A 22248-nucleotide genomic window follows, 5' to 3' on the forward strand; every position below is an offset into this window, starting at 1 on the left:
CCTGAAGCAAAGTTCTTAACCCGAGGTACTATTTCTGGGTTATCAGAGTCTGTAACCTGAAGCGTATGTAACCCGAGGTACCACTGTATTGGCAGGCATGTCCAGAGGGAAAGCATTGTCAAAGAGCATTCACACAAGAGCATACAACTACCAGAAGTGCAGGGCAGGAATGTAGTTTGTGAAGGCAGGTTCCATATTTGCCAGAAGAAAAGGGGTGGGGTGGAGAAATTTGCAATGATATTATGGACAGGAAAGCTCTGAGAGGCAGGGGGAAGCGCAGAGCAAAACAGTTTGGGGACTTTTGCCCTTACCAAAGAGGCCTAAGTTTAGGAGGAAAGTTTCAAAAGAAATACACAGAAAATTATGGGGAGCTTTCTTGTTGTTCTTCAAAAAGTGAGGGGTGCTCCTGCCTTTCGTAGCTGGATGACAGACAGAAATTCAGTAGGTGAAGCTCTCCTTACAATTGTGCATCTGCTGACTGTCTTCCAATTAGTAAAAAGAAATGGTGACTCCCCTCTTCCTAGGAAGAGAAGTTGGGCGAATGAATACAGTACTGGAAAACGAAACCATTCTGCTTATCGGGGCATGAAGTGGGGGGGGGGGAGGGGTACCAGTCTGTTCGCAGCGGGGATTGGGGGGGGGGAGAGCGCGCGCGGTGAAACCGCTGCCATGTGGGGAGGGGGGTGGAGCTTGCCGTGGGAAACGCTTGCAAGCCGCGAAGTGGGCGGTGGGTGGAGCCCCCGCCCCGGCGCCCCCGCCTTGCCCCGGCTGGGGGTCTTCCCGTCGCACTTGCTTGGCGGGCCGGGCCCGCTCCCCTGCCCTTGGCTGCGCCGCCCGCTCAGCTGGCTTCCTCTTCCGCGGCCTGGAGGCGGAGGCTCCTCCACGCGGCCCAGCCTGCCTTGCCTGGGCAGCCGGGCTGTTCTGATCTCCTATGTCGGAGGAGACGGCAGCGGGCGCGGAGCCGGGGGGCTCCGGCTCGGGGCTCTGCTGGGCCTCGCTCTTCTCCTGCCTCAGCCTGGCCTGCTGCTATGTGGGCAGCCTCTACGTGTGGAAGAGCCACTTGCCCAGGTGAGTGGAGGAGAGCCGAGATGCGCCCCCGTGGCGGGGGGGGGGGGAGCCCCGCTCGGCTCCCCGCCGGGCCAGGCGCGCTGCATCTTTCGCTTGCTCGGACCCCATCACCCACCCGCGAAGTCTTGGCTCGCAGGTTCCCTTGAAGCGTCTAGGCTCCCTGGAGGAGGGGGGAACCTTGCCCGCTCTTTGGGGGCTGGACGGGGAGGGGGTTGCACGAAAACGCCACGGCCCGAACAGACGGGAGGCGAGTGCTCCAGGTGAGGCAGAAGTTGCTCTGAGTGTCAGTTGCAACATTTAATGCACTGGGAAAGATTGTAAAATGAGTATCCCCCCCCCCCAGATCCGACGCTGCACTCCAAACGTGGGCGCTTAAGGTGGCCGAGCTTCTTTGAAGTCCGCGCTCAGCTATGAACGCCCGTCTGCAATGGATAGCAAGAACTTCTGGGAGTCAGTAGTGTCCAGGAGCCTTTGCTGGCGTAGCCGGGCCCCCCTACCGCACTATATAACTTTGCTTATATAATCGCTTTCTTCCTGGATTGAGACATGGGTCAGGCAAGAGTCTGTGGGTTTCTTTGCAAACTCTTCAAACGGGCAGGAAGCTCTGCGTTGAATAGGGGAAGCTGTTGGGGGTTCCTATCCCAGGGTAAAAAAAATATGTAAGAAATAAACGCTGTGAATACTGTAGCCGTGCTCCTGCTGCAGTCTTGCCTTGTGGGGATTTGCATCTTTGCCGGGTGGGCAGCCTGAGCCAGGGCCTCTAGAGGTCCAGCTCCTGCAGCTTCTCCTGCTGGGCTTTTCTCCTTCCAGGGACCACCCAGCTGTCATCAAACGGAGGTTCACCAGCGTCCTCATTGTCTCCAGCCTCTCACCCATCTTCATCTGGGCCTGGAAAGAGGTGACAGGCATTAAGGTGAGATCATGGCCAGGTCTGGAAAATGTCTGGCCAAAATAAGCAGGAGGTTTCTGTCACTTCAAGCTTCTTTAATTAGTAAGGTCATTTATATGCCACCTTTTTAAACCCTAAAATCAAAACAATAAAGCATACGAAACGGTCAGCATTTAAAAGCCAGAGAGTTTAAGACGCTGAAGGCACTAAAATGTTTTTAAATATCTGGGTATTTTTTGAAAAACCAAAACTTACCTGGTGCCTAAACGACTTGGGCATGGGTTGCAGCACAGTAGATGCAAAGTAGAGCATCTACTTTTGCATGCAAAAGGTTTCAGGTTCAATCCCTGGTATCTCCAGTTACTGAGCTGGATGTGGGCTGGTACCCTTTATGTGCACTCAGGTTGGTACAGGAGGAGGCTGTTGGGTCCTACTTGGGTCCTAAGCTGCTTAGGACTTCAGTGGGTGAGCACCAGCCTTTTGAATTGGGCCTGGAAACAAATAGGCAGCCAGTGACATTCTTTCAAAACTGTTTTGGTGATCGGCATGATCAGTGCCATCCAAAACTCTGGCTGCTGCCTTCTCCCCTCGTTCCTGTTCCGATGCCTCTGCTGTGCCCCTGTACATTTTGGAATGATCGTTTGTATAGTATTATGGGGGTGCCTCCATCACCACCACTTCTCAGGCATCTGAGCCTGTGAAGACTACGTAGGATGTTATTGGAACGGTGTGACATTGTTTACAGTAAGGCATTTTATACCGCTTGTGTGATGGAAACCATCTACCTTCGCCCTAATGGAAAAGAAAATTGTCCTGGGGGACAGATTGTCAGTTATATAAGAGTGTCTGGATGTGTATGGTGTCTGCTTTTAGCACAATGTTCGAACTTTGCATTCAGGAAGGCACCATGCTATTTAGATCAGCCCTTTTATTCAGAACCATGAGGGCTGGAACCTTAATTTATTTTTAAGGCAAGAACCATAGCTCTCTGGTAGATCACCTGCTTTGCATGCAGAAAGCCACGAGTTCAGTCCCCTGATATTTCCATGCAGAAAGACCCGTTCTGAAACCCTGAGGAGCTGCTGCCAGTCACTGCAGGTGGCAGTGATCGGGATGAACCCAGTGGTCTGACTTGATACCCAGTGGCTTCCTGTATTCCTATGCCTCCAGTTGTGGCTTGGCTCACTTGTGCAAGCCGTCATTTATTTCATAAAATTTATACACTGATTGATTGTACAAACAAGCAAACCTTAAAGCGGTTTACAAAAAGATAATAGAATCAAGGAAAAAATACAATACGTTAAAACATACACGGAAGTTAAAATACTAAACCGAGTTAAAATTCACACCGGCATTTCTAAGAGCCCGGGTAGGCTTGCCTGAACAATCATGTTTTTAGATGGCGCCGAAAAGCTGTCATGAGCTATTTGTTATGTAAGCACCAGGACAGTGCCCCAGTGGGGAGCCCATATTTATTAGCGTGTATAAAGGATCCTAGGTTCAGTTTTTAGTATCTCCAGTTAAAGGAGCTCCAGTAGCCCGGGGCAGTCAGGGAAGACAGTCCTCAGCTGGGTAGACCTGTGGCATGAATTGATGTCCGGTTGTGCTTTGTAACTTATATACATTGCACCATTTCAAGCTATGGCAGATTGTTGGGGGGGGGGGAATTTGTGCTTCCCCAGGGCTAATGAAGGCGTTTCCTCTTCTGCTCAGCCAGATGCATCCCTTCTTGCCCTGATGGGCTTCCGGCTTGAGGGCATTATACCAGCAACCGTCCTGCCTTTGCTGTTAACCATGGTAAGTGCAGCTCTTGATCAGCCAGCGCTCTGCTAGGATTCAGCAGGGCTCATTTACTCCCACATATTTAAGCCGTTCTCCCTTCTGGGGACCACGTACAAGTGCTAGGTCAGGCCAGCGTAGGGAGCAATTAATATACATTTTACCTTTGTACAGCCTTACCCTTCATCCTAAGGTCCCACCGCAGGTAAAGACATTAGGACGCAATATTAAAAGCAGTTTAAAGCAACTTACAACCCCCCAAATAAGGTGGGTCCTAAAGATATACACCTCAAGTTTCAAAAGCCAGGGTAAAGAGGTTTAAAGGATAGCTCTGTTGGTAGAGCATGAGACTTTTAATCTCAGGGTCGTGAGTTTGAGCCCTGTGTTGGGCAAAAGATTCCTGTGCTTCAGGGGGTTAGCCTGGATGACCCTCGTGGTCCCTTCCAACTCTATAAAAATAGGACAGAACTTTTTTGATGGAGGGCAATCTCCACTCAATGCACTTCATTTCAAGAAAGATGAAGCGGACAGGCTGAAGAATAGTTACGGAGATTGGGATGGAATAGATTCTTGTTTATTCTGGAACAGGTGTACTAATCAAAATGTTTTGCCAGGAAAATTGTTCTGATCTTTTATTCTTTTAGTTTATACCCTTTTTATTATGCAAATTTTTGAATAATGATGTTGATATTTAGCAATTTATACTAGTTTAAAACTTTTCAATAAAAAGCTTTTTAAAAAGGAGGAGGGGGAAAAGACAACCCTCAATGCCATGCTGACCGATGTGGCTCTTCCATATTTACTCACCAGGTGCAGAAAATGCAAGGGCTGATTTTTACATGTCCTTGTGAACGTGTTCTTTGCTCCTTCTCCCTCGTCCCACAGGTCCTATTCCTTGGTCCTCTTATCCAGCTCTCGATGGACTGTCCTTGGGACCTGGTAGAAGGTTTGAAAGTTACCTTTGGTAAGACTACGTAGATTGGCATGTGATGGCAGGGCTTGGAGAGCAACTGCGAGAGACTCTAGGGGTGGGGCTGGGGAACTTTTACAGGCCAGGGGCCACATTCCCTTCTGGAGAAGCTTCCAGGGGCCACTTTCCAGGGTGGGCGGAGCCAGAGGCAAAAAGGGGCTGGAGTAACGAATGTGAGCGTTACCCTTGTACAGGAGGCTAGTTTTCATCTGAACTTACCCACCCACCTTCCTCTGTCTTCTGTCCTGGCAAACAAGAAGCATTACCAGAGTTCATAGACACATTCCAGCCAGGCAAAAACACTGAATGGGTGGGGGGACGTGAAGCAGGTCTGGTAAGGGTTGCAGCCTGATAATCAGATAGACAGTAAAGGCCTGGAAGGCTGCATTCGGACCTTGCTGTAGGGCAACAAGCGAGTGTCTCCTTGTTTTCCCTCACGACACTCTACTCCGAGTATGCAATGCGCTCATTTCAGGAAGCAAGCTTTTCATGCTGGCTGGAGTGATGGGAGTTGTAGTCCAAAGCAGCTGGAAGGCTCACAGGTTGGTTGATGGGATGTCATCCCAGTGCCTGCTTTTCCATGCCTCTGTGGAATGTGTGCTTTAAGCCCCTGGCCAAGTGGTTATAATTGCCCTCCTTCTTGGACACCCATTGACAAAACACCCCCTTTTTGTTGCTACTGCTGTGCCTTCTCAGGAGACCAAGGAGGGGTGGGGTGTAAGTAACACTACTCCTCCTCCTCGCCCCCCCAGACCCCAGCTTTTGGGTTCTCTGTCTGACTGACATGCGCTGGCTCCGCAACCAGGTCATTGCGCCCTTCACGGAGGAGCTGGTCTTCCGGGCCTGCATGCTGCCCATGCTCGTCCCTTGCACGGGATTGGGGCCTGCTGTCTTCACCTGCCCGCTGTTCTTCGGAGTCGGTGAGTGCCATATTTTACCCCGGCAAGAGGAGACTGTTTCTTCCTTCAACCTTCACCTAATTGCCTGGACTTTCTAGTTCCTTCTTAGCACAAGGCTGATACATTTTTGTGGGCCTGAAACCAAGGGTGGTGGACTTTTCAAGCTGTGTGGAGGTTGCAAGACTCCATCTCCCATCATCACTTACTAGCTGGGGCTGATGGGAGTTGTAGTCCAGTGAGGCCTGCAAAGCCACAAATTTCTCAGGGCTGAAACTGGAGCGTTTGTACTACAGAAAGTTTTGGGGCACTTCCTACTCTTTCTGCGGCTTCTTAATTTTTTTTTTATCATTTCCTGCCTATTCTAAAGAAACCTCACTTATTCTTTTATTCAGCTACTTTAATTATTTACTCTTATGAAACTGCAGGTTATTACAACAATCCTGCCAATGTCCTTGTCTGTTTACAACTCCCCTCTGAAGAAAGGTTGCAGCGGTTGTGCCTTTTTAGTTTAGAGAAAAGGCAAGAGGCAACATGATAGGAATTTATAAAATTACGTATGGCATATTGAGAGCAGACAGAGAAAAACATGCCTCTTTCATGACACTAGAACTCATGGGCACCCTCTGAATCTGAATGTTGGGAGATTCAGGGCAGACAAAAGAAAGTATTTCATGCATTTCAGATTTGAACTATGGAACTCAATCCCACAGGAGGCAGTGGTGGCCACCAAGTTGGATGGGTTTAAAAGAGGTTTAGATGAATTCACAGAGGAGAAGTAGCTATCAGTGGCTAAAAATTAGCCACAACGGCTGCACTCTGCCTCCACTGTGAATCCAAATTGCTGGGAATCACAGGAGAGGGAGTGCTCTTGTGCTCGGGTCTTGCTTTGGGGATTTGCACAGGCATCTGGTCAGCCAGTGTGAGAACAGGATGCTGGACTAATGCAACGGGCTCTTCTAACGTCGCGGGAAGAACCTTGGCATTTTGCAGGGAGATGATGTGGGGAGGGAGAAGGCCATTCAGAAGGCTGTTCTGCCACATGTGCTGAGTTGCGTCTTTGTTTTCTAGCTCACTTTCACCATGTCATTGAGCAGCTACGGTTTCGCCAAGGAAGCACAGCCAGCATCTTCCTCTCAGCAGGTATGGCTTGGGCGGTCCCTTATTTTCCCCGCCATCAGAAGCCAAGAGGGTGGCGGGACATTGGCCACAGGGTCTTTTTGATATATACATACATATACGGCTGTGTTACCATTTCGGGAGGAGATGTAAGCTGAGTGGCAGAGCGCACACTTTGCACCCAGAGGTTCAATCCGCAGCTCCGATTCCTGGCATGTTCCTTTGGAGGAATCAGGTGGTCCCGTCTCTGCTGGAGGGCCAGGGTAGCTGCTGCCTCTCAGAGTACAGTCGTACCTTGGAAGTCGAATGGAATCCATTCCGGAAGTCCATTCGACTTCCAAAACATTTGAAAACCAAAATGATTGGAAGCTCCTGCAACCAATCAGAAGCCATGGAAGCACCGTCGGACATTCAGCTTCCAAAAATAGTTCGCAAACCGGAACCCTCACTTCTGGGTTTGTGGTGTTCGGAAGCCAAAACGTTTGACAACTAAGCTGTTTGAAAACCAAGGTACGACTGTACAGGGCTAGATGGACGAAAGGGTCTGACCTGGGCTAAGGAATTTGATTGTTCGTTCTGCACAAATGTATATATTGGCGTTTAGCCTAGTCTGAAAGGTGTAGATGGCGTTGGCCAAGCAAAGTAAGCCAATTTCATTATGTGGTGTATCACTGCGCAACCTGCTCACCCAGAGGATGCTGCCTGAAAATTGATGCTCTCCCCAGCCCCCTACCACCCTCTTCTCACTCCTCCGCCAGCTTCTGACGGACTGCTTCCTCCCTTTACAGTGTTCCAGTTTTCATACACAGCTGTTTTCGGAACATATACAGCCTTCATCTTCATCCGGACAGGTAGGTGGGGAAAGTGAATAAGGGAATTGCACCAGTTGGGGTGGGGTTTAGGAATGAGAAGGTGCTGCCTATGTTAATGGGGACCCCCCGTCCCTCTCCTTCTCAGTTGCTCCCCAAGGTAGCAGCTGGCAATCACATTGTGTGTGAGAGAGTTTGAGTATCTCAGTTCCCTCGGATACCAAAACCAAATGGTTAATGGCCGACGTTTGGCACCAAAACGGGGCCACGGAGAATCAAGGGGTGGGAGCTATTGGCATGCATTGGGTGAGTTCCGGTGGGTGCAGCAGTACTGAGAGAGAGAAGGCTTAAAAAACAGCCCAATGGGGACAGAAATTTTTCAGCGCAGTTTACAGGGGCTGCACAATGCTGAGTGTCAGCCAGAGGAGGAAAGCCGAAAGAGGTGGAGGCACGAGAGAATGTGAAATGATGCCTGTTGTGATGCAGGCCCTTCCCTTAGGGCGCCCCTGGTGTGGTGCAGGAATGAATGTCAGAGAGGCACTCCCCTTGGCCACGAATCTTTCAGTGACTGCTGTCTTTCACCCTAACCTGCCTTTACCAGGTTGTCTTAAGGAGAAGTGGTGTGGAAGCAGAGGGCAGGATTAATAAATAGCCTAAAATCAGTGTGTGCTGCTGCTTCTTTTTACTTTAGAACACTGTACTTCCCCTGATAGGCAGATTTAAGCAGATATTATAAGCAATCCAGATTTCTTAGGGCAATAGCATTAAGGTACCATATAGGTTAATTGAATATTCAGTGTGTGTGTGTGTGTGTGTGTGTGTGTGTGTGTGTGTGGTGAAAGGAATTAGGATGTCTTCAGAGAGAACTCTTAGCCTAAGCCATTTCGATTGCAACTCCACATGAGTTTTCTCTCCAGCCCATAAGGACTAGGATTTTCAATGGTCTCTGCTGGAGGCATTCTGCTCATCACCTCCTCCTCCCTCTCCCCACAGGGCACCTCATTGGGCCTGTGCTCTGCCACTCCTTCTGCAACTATGTCGGGTTCCCTGCTGTCGGTGCAGCCCTGGACCACCCGCAGCGCTGCCTGGTTGTCTTCTTCTACCTGCTGGGAGTGACCCTCTTCCTCCTCCTCTTGCACCCCATGACGGATCCCGCTTTCTTTGGCCACCTGCCCATCTGCTCCCTCTCCAGACTGACTTCGCACACCAGCAGCCTCGGCAGCTTCTCCCTCTGCTCTTGACACCTGCCTGGGACCTTCTCCCAATCTCCCCACACCCCTTGCACCCTTGCGTCCACAGTGGCACACAGCGCTGACGCTGTACACTTGCGCCGGTTTTGAGGTGGCTTTCTCCTCATGGCCCCCACCCCTACCCGCCTCGTCCTCTTCTGCAGTTGTCATGGGGAGAGTGGGAAAAGCCATTCTCTGAAACCCGTTTGCGGTGGAAACGTAGCTGTGCCTGCGTTCTTGCACACATCTCCGCCTGAGCCAGCCAGCCCTTTTTATAGACCCCTGGGGGGGGGCCTTCTTTTCCTCCGGGCCCCAAAGAGCTCTATTTTTTATTATTAAAGGACTTTAACGAGGCCCTGTTGGTGTTTTAATTGTGGCTGGGGTTTGAAGGTGGCCTGTCCTTCTGCTGTGTCGTTTGATTATAGACTTGGCGCTTGCGTTTTATTCAGGGCTGGGAGTGGTGGGTACTTGGTGAAGGGGCAGAGCTTACTGAGTTTCTGTTGGTTCTGGCAGAGGGTGGGCCACAAGTACTTGCAACCAGGCAACAACTTCATTGAAGCCATGGAGATGGGGAGGCCGACCTTCCAGGTGTTGCGAGATTCCATCTCCCGTCATCCCTAAGCCTTGGCCACATTGACTGGGACTGGGAGTTTGACGACAGCTGTTCTCCCATCAAGCTCTATCCCACATGCAGTTCTCTGCTGAAAACAAAGGGAGGAGTGTTTTGCTTCCGGAAAGTAGGTGCTTTTGCCCCAGTCTGCCCAGAAGGTAACTGAAGCAGATGAGATGCAAGTTTTTAGCATCACAGTCTCTGCTGGACTGATGGAGCCCTGCTCTGCCACACAACTTGGAAGGAGCACAGTACGAGAAAATGTTTCTTCCAGGAACCTTTGGACATGCAATATGATCATGGCAGTGACCTCACATGCCTCCACCAGTGGCCTTGCACGTGACAGTATCCTGTTGTACGCTATTGCAGGCTCATCTGGCCCAAGTTCAGAGTGAGGAAGCTTCACGTTGCTGCTAAGGTTGGTGTGGGGGGAGCCTGTGGCCTCCAGGTGTTTGTGGGACTACAAGCCCAAAGCTGCCATTTGCACCAGAGGATGAAAAAAAATTCCAAAAGTGCTGAGCTCCCACCCTCCCCTCCCCAAACTGCTATAAGAACCAGGGGCGATTTTACAGAACTGTGTGTATACTTTTTCTGTCTCTGGATGTGGTTAAACACGATCCACGGTGTGTTGAGGGTGGGGGATAGCTAGAGAATGAACTGTATATAAAGCAGCAATGGGACACCCTGAACTTCACACTCTGTGGCTCCTAGAAGCTGTCCGCATGCAGCAGTGGCCTCCCCCTGAGAAACTGCTTTGGCCGGCCAACTATACCTGGTGAAGATAGCCGATAAGTCTCAAACCCTCAATGAGTTAGGGACTTCCCCTGCTTGCAAAGACAGGCTCTGGTGGATTGAGCAGACAAGCCCAATGGTGGATCCAACAGTCAAGAAGGTGGTTTCTGCATGTGCTGTAGAGGGAAGTGAGGGGCAGATTGGGCTCGTCAACTTGGGAAGGTAGCCCATCTAGGAGAAGATAAACTCTGATCCTAAACCTCCACCGTCTTGTGGGATAGCTTGGGGAGAAGAAAAGGCTAAAGAGTAAACCCCACACAAATCCAGAATGGAGTCCCAAAGACAGTTGGATGGCACCTTGTATGCCTCCTTCCTGCAACTCCTGCAGCCAAGTTGGAGCCAGATGTATTGCTCTGCCTTCCTTTGGACCACATCAGCAAGGCCAAGGGGGGGGGGACTTGTATGGGCAGCCAGGACCTCCATACGCACTGTCCAGGCTTACGCTCCAGGGAGGTCTCTTTGGTGCTGCTAACGCAGCCATTTGACTTCATCCATGGAGGCCCACTCCGTTATCTCTTGAGACAATAGACCAATTGTCCTCCAGATGCTTATTTGAATTTGTTTTTGCTTAACAGCTTCCATCATCGCTGGCCATGCTGGCTGGGGCTGATGGAAGCTGCTGCCCAACAACATCTGCAGGGCTACAGGTTCCCCATCCTTGGCTCCCCATCTATTCCTACACAAAGGTCTAGCCTTCCCCTCTCCTGTACATGCCATTCCATATACTTGTCCAAGTGCAACAGGGTGGGGGAAAAAAAGGACTTCCATGCTGGGTGGGCCTCCAGTGGGCGCAGTTTATTGGTACAGCATTCCTTCCAAGCCAGCCCTCCCCTGCCTCCTCTGGTACCCGCCTCCTTCCCAGTCCCAGCATAAATCTCAGGAGATGCACTTGGCGGTGGCCCTCTGGTCAAACGGTGGCCCCTCCCTCTAGGTCAGCAACAACACTTGCCTCTCCTGTGGGGGTGGGCCAAGGGAAAGAGGGGGGTTCTGGGGAAGAGGGAAGGGAATGCGTGGGACAGAGGGGGAATGTGTGCAACTAGCTCAGCAGCAAAGAACAGACACGACAGCTTCTACAAAGGGGGAGGGGGAACCTTGAGAGACTTGTTTCCTCACCAAAACCACCCTGGATCCACCAGCTGCAGCATGTGGGTGGAAGTGGGGGGAATCTCAGCCTCTTGCCCAGCAGCGGGGGAAGATGGTTGTGGTGGTGGTGGGGTTAGTAGTGGTAGTGCCCTCCCCTCTTCCATGGTGGGCACAAAGCTCTCGATGGCACCAGTTCCCCACAAGCGAGTGTGTGGGGAGTCGCTCTGCTCCCACGTGCTTTTTTTTTGTTTCTGGTGAGATGGGGGTAGGTGGGCAGGGTGGGACAGGGAGCAGAGAGATCACAGGTCGCTCTCTCCATACAGGGCGCTGGAGAAGGAGACATAGTCCAAAGCGCCGGACACAGCGTCAGCTCCTGTGTACTTCGTCATCCTGCTGATGCAGTATTCGGCCTGCTCTGGTGGCAGCTCCCGACGTAGCTCTTCTATCGTGATGTAGTTCTGCAGCAGGGAGGAGGATCAAACAAGGAGGAATAGCATGTTACTCAAAAGACCAAGGGTGAGGCATCTCAGGCTTGGGGGCCAGATGTGGCCCTCCGAGGTTCCCTATCTGTCTCCCCCAGATTATACATCCTTACCCATATTTTATTTCCCTTGACTGCATGCTGTGGTGGCATACTTTGCACCCTCCACCAGCATTTTTGCCTGCCAGGAACATGCCCTCAAACTCAGATAATGTCTCTTCTGAGGCTGGATGGAGGGTAGAGATGAGCTAATAGAAACTAGCCTTCTGTAGCATGGTAATTTATTTAATTTTACTTTGGTTGCTCTGTCCACTTTTGCCTCTGGTGCTACCCAACACAGAAGATGGCTCAGAATGGAATGTGGTTGACGCATTGCACACCGTGCAGGCCTGTTCTAAGTTGCAATATTTCACTAACAGAGTCCAGGAACCCTTTTTCTGTTAGGGCAGCTGTGATGGAACCTTGGGTTCTCCAGCTGTTGTCAAACTACACCTCCCATCATTCCTGGCTGTTGGTGGGTTGTGGTCCCAGCAACACCTGGAGCACCAAAGGTTCCCCACACTTAGGGGCAGTTTGTCAAGGGCTGCATGCCAGGGGCAAACAAGGCCTGAGCCTAAAATGGGTAGGATAGCCTTTTCTTCTCTGCTACCTGAATGGAAAGAAGCCACCCGCCCACTTCCCCCTGCAAAAACACTTTCTAGACCTGCCAGGAAAGGCTTGAAATGTGCCCAGTGGCAGGAGAGGAGACATAAAGAAGAGAGGAAACAGATTATTGGAAGGCTTTGAATTCTGCTTCAATGCCTAGATCTTAATTTTAACTGCAGAATATCACTCAACCTCAGCATAATGTTGCTGGGTCCTATGAATAAGCAAGAGACACTAATTTTGCTTCTGTGGACAAGAGATAGCTCCACCACTTCTCCTGTTCTTTTGGTGCAACGTTTACCTTGTCTGAAGCCAGGATCTTGAAGGAAGCCACGACTTGCTCGGCAGTGTCTGTCTCAGCCGTCTCACGAGTCATGAAGTCAATGAAGGCCTGGAAGGTCACCACGCCTGTGTTGTTTGGATCCACCAGGGTCATGATGCGTGCAAACTCCACCTCGCCCTGTCAGGAGAGAAGAGCAATGGCGATGTGGGTCAAATAGGGAGGGATGCTCCCCGCCAAGGGACATTCAGCATCCCTGACCAGTTTTCCCACCCAGAGCCACCCTTGGATCATGGAATGGGGCTGAAAACCGCCTCAGGGCAGACCCTACCCATTTCCACTCAGGTTTTGCTGTCTAGGGATGGCCAAGGCTTTGGTTCAGTCACCATTTTCAAGCAGACCAGGAGATCCTTGTGATATTAAACTACCCAGAATTTGCCCTCCAACGGATGTTGTAAGGAAAGCTATCCTTCTGGGCCCCCAAAAGGGGCAGCTTCCTACCAAGTCATATCCCATGGAGATCAAGCAGGCCCGGAAGTCGTCAGGATCCATCATTCCGTTTCTCTTCTGCAAAGTGCAAAGAGGGGGAAAGAAGCTGTTGATTTGGAAGGAGATACCCCCAGCCCCAAATTCCACACTCCTGAAGGGAAACGCTCCATAAACTGGTGGCACTGGGCACCCCTCATAGGAACACAGGAAGTGGCCTTACATCGAGACAGACCATCCGGTCCACCTCACCCGCTATTGCCTACACAGACTGGTAACAGTTTACCCAGGTTTCAGGCAGGAGACTCTCCCAGCACTAACTGGAGATTGAACCCATGACCTTTCGCAAGCAAATCAGATGCTCTGCATCTGAGCTATAGCCCTTCCACAGTCTGTGAACAAGCCCCGCGCTCAGCCAAGTCCTCCTTTCTTGTGGCTTGTTTGGAGCTGGCCTCCTCTCTGAACGGTTGCTGAGAGAGAGAGACCAAAGCCATGTGTAGCCATTGGGCGGCTCGGGAGTCCCAGCCGCCTCACAGATTGCCACTGTGCCTCTTGCGACTCCTTCAAAGTTTTTCTGTTGGCCAGGCTGGGATTAGCCGGCCACACCCTCTTTGTTGCTGGTATCAAGAGCAGACATGGGCTGGCGATGGTGGCAAGCGAGCCTTGAGCTAGGCCAAAGTGAGGAACCTCTAGCTAGGCCAAGGTGAGGAAAATCTAGCTAGGCCGAGGTGAGGCACTTCTAGCTAGGCCAAGGCAAGGAACCTCTAGCTAGGCCAAGGTGAGGAAAATCTAGCTAGGCTAAGGTGAGGAACCTCCAGCTTGGCCAAGGTGAGGAAAATCTAGCTAGGCCAAGGCGAGGAAAATCTAGTCAGGTAAAGGGGAGGAAAATCTAGCTAGGCCAAGGTGAGGAACCTCCAGCTAGGCCAAGGGGAGGAATATATAGCTAGGCCAAGGCAAGGAACCTCCATCTAGGCCAAGGTGATGAAAATTTAGCTAGGCCAAGGTGAGGAACCTCTAGCTAGGCCAAGGTGACAAAATAATCATCTGGCTGGGCTTCCCCAGCCACTCTGGGCAGCTTCCCAAAAAAATATTAAAATCCTCTAATACATCAAACATTAAAAGCTAGGCCAAGGCGAGGAACCTCTAGCTTGGCCAAGGTGAGGAAAATCTAGCTAGGCTAAGGTAAGGAACCTCAAGGCCTCTCTACCTGGCCCTCGGGACTCTCCCTGAGGCATGCCTTCCCTTTCTTCGCTGGCCCTGCTGCATGCTCCGCTCAAGTGCCCTGACCTATGATCATGCTTCTTGCTTGCCTGCGTGGGCTTTTGCCCAGCTGGAGTGTGACCTCTTGTGCAAAGGTTGCACCCATTGCCTCTCCCACTTTTTTGCCTCTCATCCTTCCTGCCACTGGGTTGCCCATGAGAGAATGTGGCCCTTGGGCTGAAAAGGAGTCCCTCACCCTTGGTCTAGGACGAGAGACCAGGCTCCTGACTCCATCGTTTGATCAGCTCTAGATTAGCCTCCATGGCTGGAACAACAGCAGGGATCAGGTGTGAGGGCTGCGTGAGCTGGAGGTGCAGGCAAGAATTTGGCAGGAGGCTGCCTGTTGCAGGCTTGCAGTTGGATTAAGCTCGGGAGAAGTGTGCAAGCGAGAAGCGGCGGTGAGTGTGCGAGTGGTCAGGGCTGGGTTTGCAAGAGGCCACCTTACCCGGTCGAAATGGTTGAAGGAGGCCCGGAACTCGTTCATCTGTTCCTGGCTGATTCCCTTGGCATCGCGGGTCAGAATCTGGTTCTCGACTTCGTTGATAGTGCGGGCAATGGTGGTCAGCAGCTGTTCCCAGCCCACCCGGATGTGCTGCATGCAGTCAAAGACAGTGGGGTTTGCAGAATGAGATCCAGAAGCACTGGAGAAGGAGGTGGGGGCAATCACACCCACCCAATCCTTCACCTACTTGCTGGAGATCCATTCTGGGGGGGTGGGGTTCAGCCAGGAATTATCCCCCCCTTTTTAATATTCACTTATTGAAAATCAAAATAGTATGAACAAATCAGCAAAAATGCTGTCAATAAATTCAGCCTGGTACAATCCCACACTTTGTACAGTTTTGCCTTTTAAGAGCTAAAAGAAAGATAAAACAATTAAAGGAAAGGAAACAACCCCAACAAATAAGACTACCAACACACTAAATAGGTTCCAGTTCGAATTTCAAATTGTCATGGAATAAATATCTGCCTCAATTTCCAATTTTCCTCATGGTATTCCTTGTAGATTACAACTACTACTATATGTACTATTTATATGCTGCCCATTTGACTCGGTTGCCCCAACCACTCTGAGTGGTTTCCAACAAATATAAAACCACAGTAAATAATAATACTCATATAGTTCTTTAATCTTGCATGCTTCAAAATGCTTATATTTATGTGCAGGAAGGCAAGCTGCTACTTGGAAGACTAAGCAACTAGTCTTAAGTTGGCTGGTTTTCACAAACATATGAAAGTTATTATTTTTACACCCATGCATCGTGGAGTTTGACTTTTATGTATCTTAACAGCCCACCCGGGAATTATTTCCGAAAATGCCCCCACCCCTGCAACACACACGCAGACCCCCCACCTCCATAGTGTAGCTGGTGTGCTTGTTGTCAAAGATGAGGGCCTCTTGGATGAGTTGGTGGTCTCCCTCCAGCTTGTCGATGTTGGCCTTGTAGTTGATGATGTTCTGCTCATGCTGCTTCAGGTGGTTCATCTGGTCCTCAAGAGACCCGCTGATGTCCACAGAAATGTGGCCGATTTCCTGCCAGGGGAGGGCAGAAGGGAAGCCTCCTGTTAGCTTAAGACCCTAGAACCTAGTTCATGGGGCACTCTTCCTCTACAGCAGCACTGGGAGAACCTGTAGCCCCCCAGGTGTGGCTGGGTACCAATTCTTAGTGGCCTCAGAGAACACGGCCAGTAGTCAGGCTGGTGGAAGTTGCTGTACAAAAGCACCTGGGGGGAGCACAGGTCCGCTATCTCTGCCCTACAAGTGATGGTTTGTCACTGGCAAAGACAGATTCACTATACATTAGCTTTACAAAGCTGCCGCATTTGGTCAGCACTTATTGGCTAACGAGAGGAGCCATAACCTGTTGCCTAGAGGGCCATTTCACCCTTTCCAAAGCCATTTGTTGGATCCCTCCTATGGGTGGCATCCAGAGGGTTGTAAGGTGGAAGGGTCAAGAAATAGCAGTAACATTCTGACTTAGGGAAGCAGTCCAAGCATCCTGGAGTCTCAAGCCTGCTCTGATGCTCCAATGCCCATCCTGCTTCTAACCCACTAGACAGCCCCCTCACCAGACAGAGCTCGTAATCTCTCCCAGGGGATGTAGGTAGATAGGGGCGTAGGTAAGGAGTTGCCATACAAGGAGTCAAATATTTGGTGCATTGTATGCTGATCAGCAGCATTTCTCAAGGATTTTGGGCCAGAGTGTCACCCAGTCCTATCAGTAGATGCCACTGGGGACTGAACTTAGAACCTTCTTCATGCAAAGCTCTACCACTCAGCTGAGGTCCTTGAGGGCATTTTGCCCTGGCGGATGGGGCAGGAGAGGACCTTACCTCCATCTTTGTCTGGATCCAGGGACCAATGATGTTAGCCTGGGCGGCAAACTGGCGTCGGAGGCGTTCATTGGCTTGCTGTCTTGCCAGCTCTTCTTGCAGGGTTTGATCACGGTGTGGGACCAGCTGCTTCACCTGGAGAAGCAAGATAAAAGAGACTCTGCACATAAGTATTGGGGTTTAGAGACCCTACTGGAGGGAGATGTGGGTTGGTGTGGTGTTGGGTGTAGTCCTGGGAGGACAGGAGGTACTCTGCCCCCTCACTTAGAGCCTTTCCTGCCTAGGATGAAAGCAGGACTTCCAAAGCACATGCATCAAGGCAGCTGGAGAACCTCCAGATGTTCCTCTTCTTGGCATTTGTTTAGGGTAGGGGACCTGAAAGCCCTCCAGATGTGGTTGCACTACAGTTCCCATCATCACTGGCCATGCTGACTATGGCTGATAGGAGTTGGAGTCCAATGACAGCTGGAGGGCCTGACAGGTTCCCCACATCTGGTTTAGAGGCTCAATGAATTAATCAGCTACTCCTGGAAAGAGGAGCTCTTGACTTATTGTCACTTATTGAATCAGGGATGAAGGACCGCAGCATTGTTTAGCTTCTGCATCAGTCAAGGCCCCAGAGATTGGGAAAATGCCCTCCTGAAACTGGACAGGCAGCTACAATTCTGATATTTCATCCCTTGCTGAAAACATGGATTGCTTGCTAAGCTTTGTTGGAGAATTAATTTTCTGCACTGTTGGGCACTTGTTCTTCATTTTATTATTCTTTAATGATTTTAACATATCTTTTTAATGAGTTGGCATTTTGTAAATCATTTTATAAACAAACAGGGGATGGGTCTGTGCCTTGGCAGTGGACTTTCCATTCCTCTCTAGAAAACAATCTGGAGCTGGCAGGGGTGAGGGTGTCTGCTCAGGTCCCCCATAAGAACACCAGGTAAGACCTGAAAACTAAAAAAGCCCCAACTAGTCCAGCATCCTAGATGCCCCCATGGGAAGCAGGCAAGCAGGATGTGAGGGCATCTGAAGGCAGCCCTATTCAGGGAAGTTTTTAGTGTTTGATGTTGTGTTTGTGTTTTTACTGTTTTTTGTTGGGAGCCGCTAAGAGTGGCTGGGGCAACCCAGTCAGATGGACAGCATACAAATGGATGGATGGATGGATGGATGGATGGATGGATGGATGGATAGCCCTCTCCTGCCACCATTCCCCAGCAACTGGTATTCAGAGTTACTTTTGATTCTGGAGAAGGTATATAGCTTTTGTGCCCCATAGCCGCACACCTCATCTAGACGTCTCCTGTTTCTTTGGGAGGGGGGCACAAGCAAGGAAATGAAGGCAGTATCCCCAGGAGGCTGGGAGGAGCACAGCACCTTGGGGGTGACCCGAACCAGCAAAAGCCTTTGCCCAAGACCCTCACACAGCTCCCACAGACACACCATGAGGCTGGTTTCTTAAAAGGATGCTCTCACCCTGTCCCACTTGTTAGCGATGTCAAGATGCGAGAGGTTGGTGTAAGGGTTCAAGCCCGACAGCTTGATGCCGTAGGTCTGCGCAATCTTCTGGATCTCATTCTGGATTCCCAGGATGGCCATGCGCTCCTTGTCAGCCTCAGGCAGGGTGGCTTTGAACTGCTCGTGGGCTGTTATCAGGCTCTGCTCCAGGAGGAAGGGGTGAAAATTAGCTGCTGTCCAGGTGAGTATGGCAGGCAGAAGGAAATGAGCTCTCTCTACTTCCTTTTGCTTTGCCTAAATCTATTGCTCTTCGTAAGAACATGAGGTGAGCCTCCTGGATCAGGCTCACAGCCCACCTGGTCCAGCATCCTGTTGTCCCAGTGGCCAACCAGGTGCCTCCAGAAAACTTGTGATCTGGACACATATGCGTTGGCAACCTGCTCAACTGTGATTCCCAACAACAGGTATTCAGTGGCGGTAGAACACAGCCATCCACCAATAACTTTATCCTCCATTAATTTGTCTAATCCTCTTTTAAAGCCATCCATGTTGGATAGCTCTCACTCTCTGCATGATTCATACTGTTATAAACCTGTATCATGTTCCTCCTCCATCATAGCTAAGAAACCTTTTTTTTACCAACATGAAGTTGCTTCCAACACCTCTTGTTGACCTGTACTGTACCTTCTCCAGCTCTAATTTCAGGCCCAATGTAATTGCTTGGAGTTCTCAAGAAGCATTCGGCCCTGCTGATGTGCCTCACCTGGATCTCTTCAATGCTGTGCACAATGAACATGTCCTGAAGGTCCTCGATGGCCCCATCCATCCAGTTGTTGAAGGGGGCAGCTCTCTTGGCGAACTCCAGGTACAGCTGGTCAATGGTCTCCAGCAGCTTCTCCACACGCTGGGTGGCAAGGAGAGGAAAGAAGGTGAGAATCGGAGAATAAAGTCACCTCCCTCATACTGAAGAAGAAGAGACCAAATCCTGCCAGCGCCCCTTTCCTCACCTCCAGTGCATCTCTCCTCTTCTGAGTGAGTGTCCCCAGGGTGTCCCACTGGTCACAGATGGCCTGGCAGCGGGAGTTCACAGAGGCTGCGTCGTGGTAGTCCAGCTCACTGTAGTGATGGGCCACAAGGATTAGGGGTGCATAGCTGAGGCTATGGACTTCCCCACCCGCAGGAGAGCATCAGAACGGACACCTTTCCTTTCTCATCACCCACCCACAAGTCTGGAAGAGGAGGCTGACTTCAACCCAGCCAAGGGACCGCGACAATTGGGAAATCAGCCACCCAAAGGCCATGCAACAGGAAAACTATGTGACTACTTTAAGCGTAGAACCCATCATTGCTCACACCAAGGTTGTCTTTCAATTGAGCACAATAGTGAAATTTAAAAAGTTCAAGAAGGCCTACACATTTGTGGGGCTGGCAAGACAAGCATTCTGCAACCTGAGAATCTCAGCAGTCCTTTAAGAGAAGGATGAGGGACTTGTGGAGGCCCTCCAAAGACTCTCTTTTTAAATTCTTGCAGCTCTTCCCAAAATTCACCAATAACTGCTTGGTATGAGAAGTTGAAAAAAGAAGACCCCTGTTGAAGTTAAAACTCCACAAAGAGTCAATCTTTCTTAACAGACCCTCACATAGGAGGATCCCAGGAGTTTTTGTTGATGGCCTTTCAAATACTAGTTGCTGGCAGGGGTGTCATCTGGGTCAGGGGGCTGAGGTCCCCCCATTTTCAAGGAGGGGGCTGGGCTCCCACAATATTCTGTGATTTGCAGTGGGCTCCACTGGGCCTTCTCACAGCTACGACAGGCCCTCCCACTGTATGACGTCACACATGCTTGCCAGGGTCCCCCAAAGTTGGGTGGAACCCAGCGCATTTGGTTGCTGGGTATAACCAGGACTTTTTTTTCAGGTGCAATTCTCCAGAACTCAGTTCTGGTACCTCTAAGGTGGACAACATTGCCATTATAAGAGAACAAAGGAGGTGTTCATGTTGAGTTCCGGCACCTCTTTTTCCTAGAAAAATAGTCCTCGGTACAACAAGTGGAGAGAGTTTCTGCTGTGCTCATGCAGGCTTCCTCAAAGAGACATCTGATTGGCCACTGTGAGAACCAGATGCTGGGACAGATGGGCTTTTCTTAGGTGAGTCAATATTTGGAGTTTTCCTCTCCTTTCCCTTCCACCCCAATGAAATCAGACATCCCTGGGATTCTGACAGACATGCAATAGATGTATTGCTACCCCAGTCCCACATAAGAAGTGAGCCATGAACCTCCAGCCTTCAGGAAGTGAGAGGTTGGGGGTGGTGGCCAAGGGTTGAAGTGGGAGCAGCCAGGACCCCTCAACTAGCACCCAGCCTTCATCTCAAGGGGGAAAGGGCAATGTTCTCTCTCCTCGGCACCCACTTGAGTTCCTGTGCGATGGCTGCGATCTGCTCCACACGGTCCTGGTGGGCGGCCAAGTCGCTTTCAAAGGCCTCATGCTTGCGCATCAGGGCTCTGATCTCATACAGAGATGCCGATTCGTAGTCCTTCTGTGAGAGCATCTCCTCCTTCCCTGTGGTAGGAGGAAGCAGAGCTGGGGTGAGAGGCTGGACTGTGAGCAGAGCAACAAAGAGTGGAATATGAAGAGTGGGATGGAACAGGAGGAGAAGGGATCTCCGCCTTTGGATCTGTCCTGTGACCTCTCCTCTTAGGCCCCAACCCTCCCTCACAGACCCCTTGCTCCCCAAAAAGGAGTGAAAGAGAATCTTTCACTAACTTTTGGGAAGAGGTACGTGAATCCTGGGGACGCAGGTGGCGCTGTGGGTTAAACCACAGAGCCTAGGACTTGCTGATCAGAAGGTCGGCGATTCAAATCCCTGCGACGGGGTGAGCTCCCGTTGCTCGGTCCCTGCTCCTGCCAACCTAGCAGTTCGAAAGCACGTCAAAGTGCAAGTAGATAAATAGGTACCGCTCCGGCGGGAAGGTAAACGGCGTTTCCGTGTGCTACTCTGGTTCGCCAGAAGTGGCTTAGTCATGCTGGCCACATGACCCAGAAGCAGTACACCGGCTCCCTCGGCCAATAAAGCGAGATGAGCACCGCAACCCCAGAGTCGGTCACAACTGGACCTAATGGTCAGGGGTCCCTTTACTTTTACCTTTTTAGGTGAACCCTGCCACTCATTAAGTACCGTAATTTAATTAGTTGGAATTATAAATACTTTTATGCATTACCATGTGATTAAATTTGATTGGTTGGTAACTGGATTCTAGAGTGCTCTAGTATTTCTTATGTGATTGGCTAACACTGATCACATGGGAGGTATCTAGTGAAGAAGAGGCTCTGTTTTACGTGAAGCGAGATGATTGTGTTTTAGAATCCACTGTGAACACTGTTAAGTTGAATAGAGGGTTGGAGCACTTCTCTGCTTGAAAGAAAAGGGAGCAAAGCTGCAGGAGAAGGCAAAAAGTTGGAATTGCTCATAGGAGCTGCATGGCGTGGCCTAACTGAAAACATTATGTTTTAATTTATCTGTATAGTTTTCTGCAATGGAAGCTTTTGAATGTTAAAGTCTGGGCATTGGTTTAATTTCCAAAGAAGGGTGTCAGTCATATATACAATTCGAGCTTCTTAGCTGTGTTTTTGCTACTCTTACTTCAACACTACTGTCCTGAAAATCTACCCATAATTAGGCTTAAAAAACATGTGAAAGAGAATGTAAGGCGGGGGGAGGATAGTGGATTGGGAGGCAGAAAGAAAATGAGTGGCCCACTGCTAGCTCTGGCCCCGCCTACTTTTGGCCCCACCCACCCCTGGCATGTAGTTCCAAAAGGTTTTCCCCTAAGGGAAAGGAACCTTTGATATAAAAGCAGTTCCCTGCCCCTGGAATAGAGGGAGAGGCTTAATTGCGGTCAGGTTACCTCTGGTCCAGGTCTCGTGCAGGGTGGCTTTCTGCTTAAATTTCTCAGCCAGGTGGTCCAGGCGCTCCAGGCGCCTGATCTCAGTCAGCAGCCATTCCTCATAGCCTTTCTCAACCTGCTCCAGCCCCTTCCAGGCATTTGCAATATCCTGCAGGCAAACA

At 50.4% G+C, this 22248-nt stretch overlaps 3 protein-coding genes and 1 long non-coding RNA gene across 4 annotated transcripts in view; 2 read left to right on the forward strand and 2 right to left on the reverse strand.

The window, feature by feature from the left end:
* LOC309330474 (acylphosphatase-2-like) overlaps positions 1–561 on the reverse strand; it is a 35161-nt gene extending 34600 nt beyond the window's left edge. The window contains exon 1 of the mRNA XM_081842179.1: positions 462–561. The gene's annotated coding sequence lies outside the window, so the exon portion shown is untranslated. The remainder of the gene's footprint in view (positions 1–461) is intronic.
* A 238-nt stretch (positions 562–799) lies between these two features.
* On the forward strand, positions 800–9113 carry RCE1 (Ras converting CAAX endopeptidase 1). Its single transcript, XM_081842091.1, has 8 exons — positions 800–1068; positions 1879–1981; positions 3671–3754; positions 4622–4700; positions 5459–5626; positions 6674–6745; positions 7510–7572; positions 8524–9113. Exons 1-8 carry the CDS (start codon positions 932–934, stop codon positions 8769–8771), a joined length of 954 nt encoding a protein of 317 aa, XP_081698217.1. The 5' UTR covers positions 800–931; the 3' UTR covers positions 8772–9113.
* Positions 9114–10931: 1818 nt separating this feature from the next.
* ACTN3 (actinin alpha 3) overlaps positions 10932–22248 on the reverse strand; it is a 45147-nt gene continuing 33830 nt past the window's right edge. The window contains exons 11-21 of the mRNA XM_081841783.1: positions 22088–22235; positions 20591–20741; positions 19190–19298; positions 18946–19086; positions 18201–18383; positions 16731–16865; positions 15751–15930; positions 14842–14988; positions 13152–13217; positions 12672–12830; positions 10932–11702 (exon numbers count right to left, since the gene is read on the reverse strand). Of these exons, the coding sequence (XP_081697909.1) occupies positions 11544–11702; positions 12672–12830; positions 13152–13217; positions 14842–14988; positions 15751–15930; positions 16731–16865; positions 18201–18383; positions 18946–19086; positions 19190–19298; positions 20591–20741; positions 22088–22235 (1578 nt within the window). The 3' untranslated portion in view covers positions 10932–11543. The remainder of the gene's footprint in view (positions 11703–12671; positions 12831–13151; positions 13218–14841; positions 14989–15750; positions 15931–16730; positions 16866–18200; positions 18384–18945; positions 19087–19189; positions 19299–20590; positions 20742–22087; positions 22236–22248) is intronic.
* LOC309330489 lies at positions 14043–18893 on the forward strand. The gene is made up of 3 exons (XR_014151431.1): positions 14043–14164; positions 14294–14794; positions 18876–18893. It is a non-coding gene; the product is annotated as an uncharacterized lncRNA (long non-coding RNA).

Source organism: Podarcis erhardii (genome assembly GCF_964252035.2).
Source record: "Podarcis erhardii genome assembly, chromosome: 15".
NCBI lineage: Eukaryota > Metazoa > Chordata > Lepidosauria > Squamata > Lacertidae > Podarcis > Podarcis erhardii.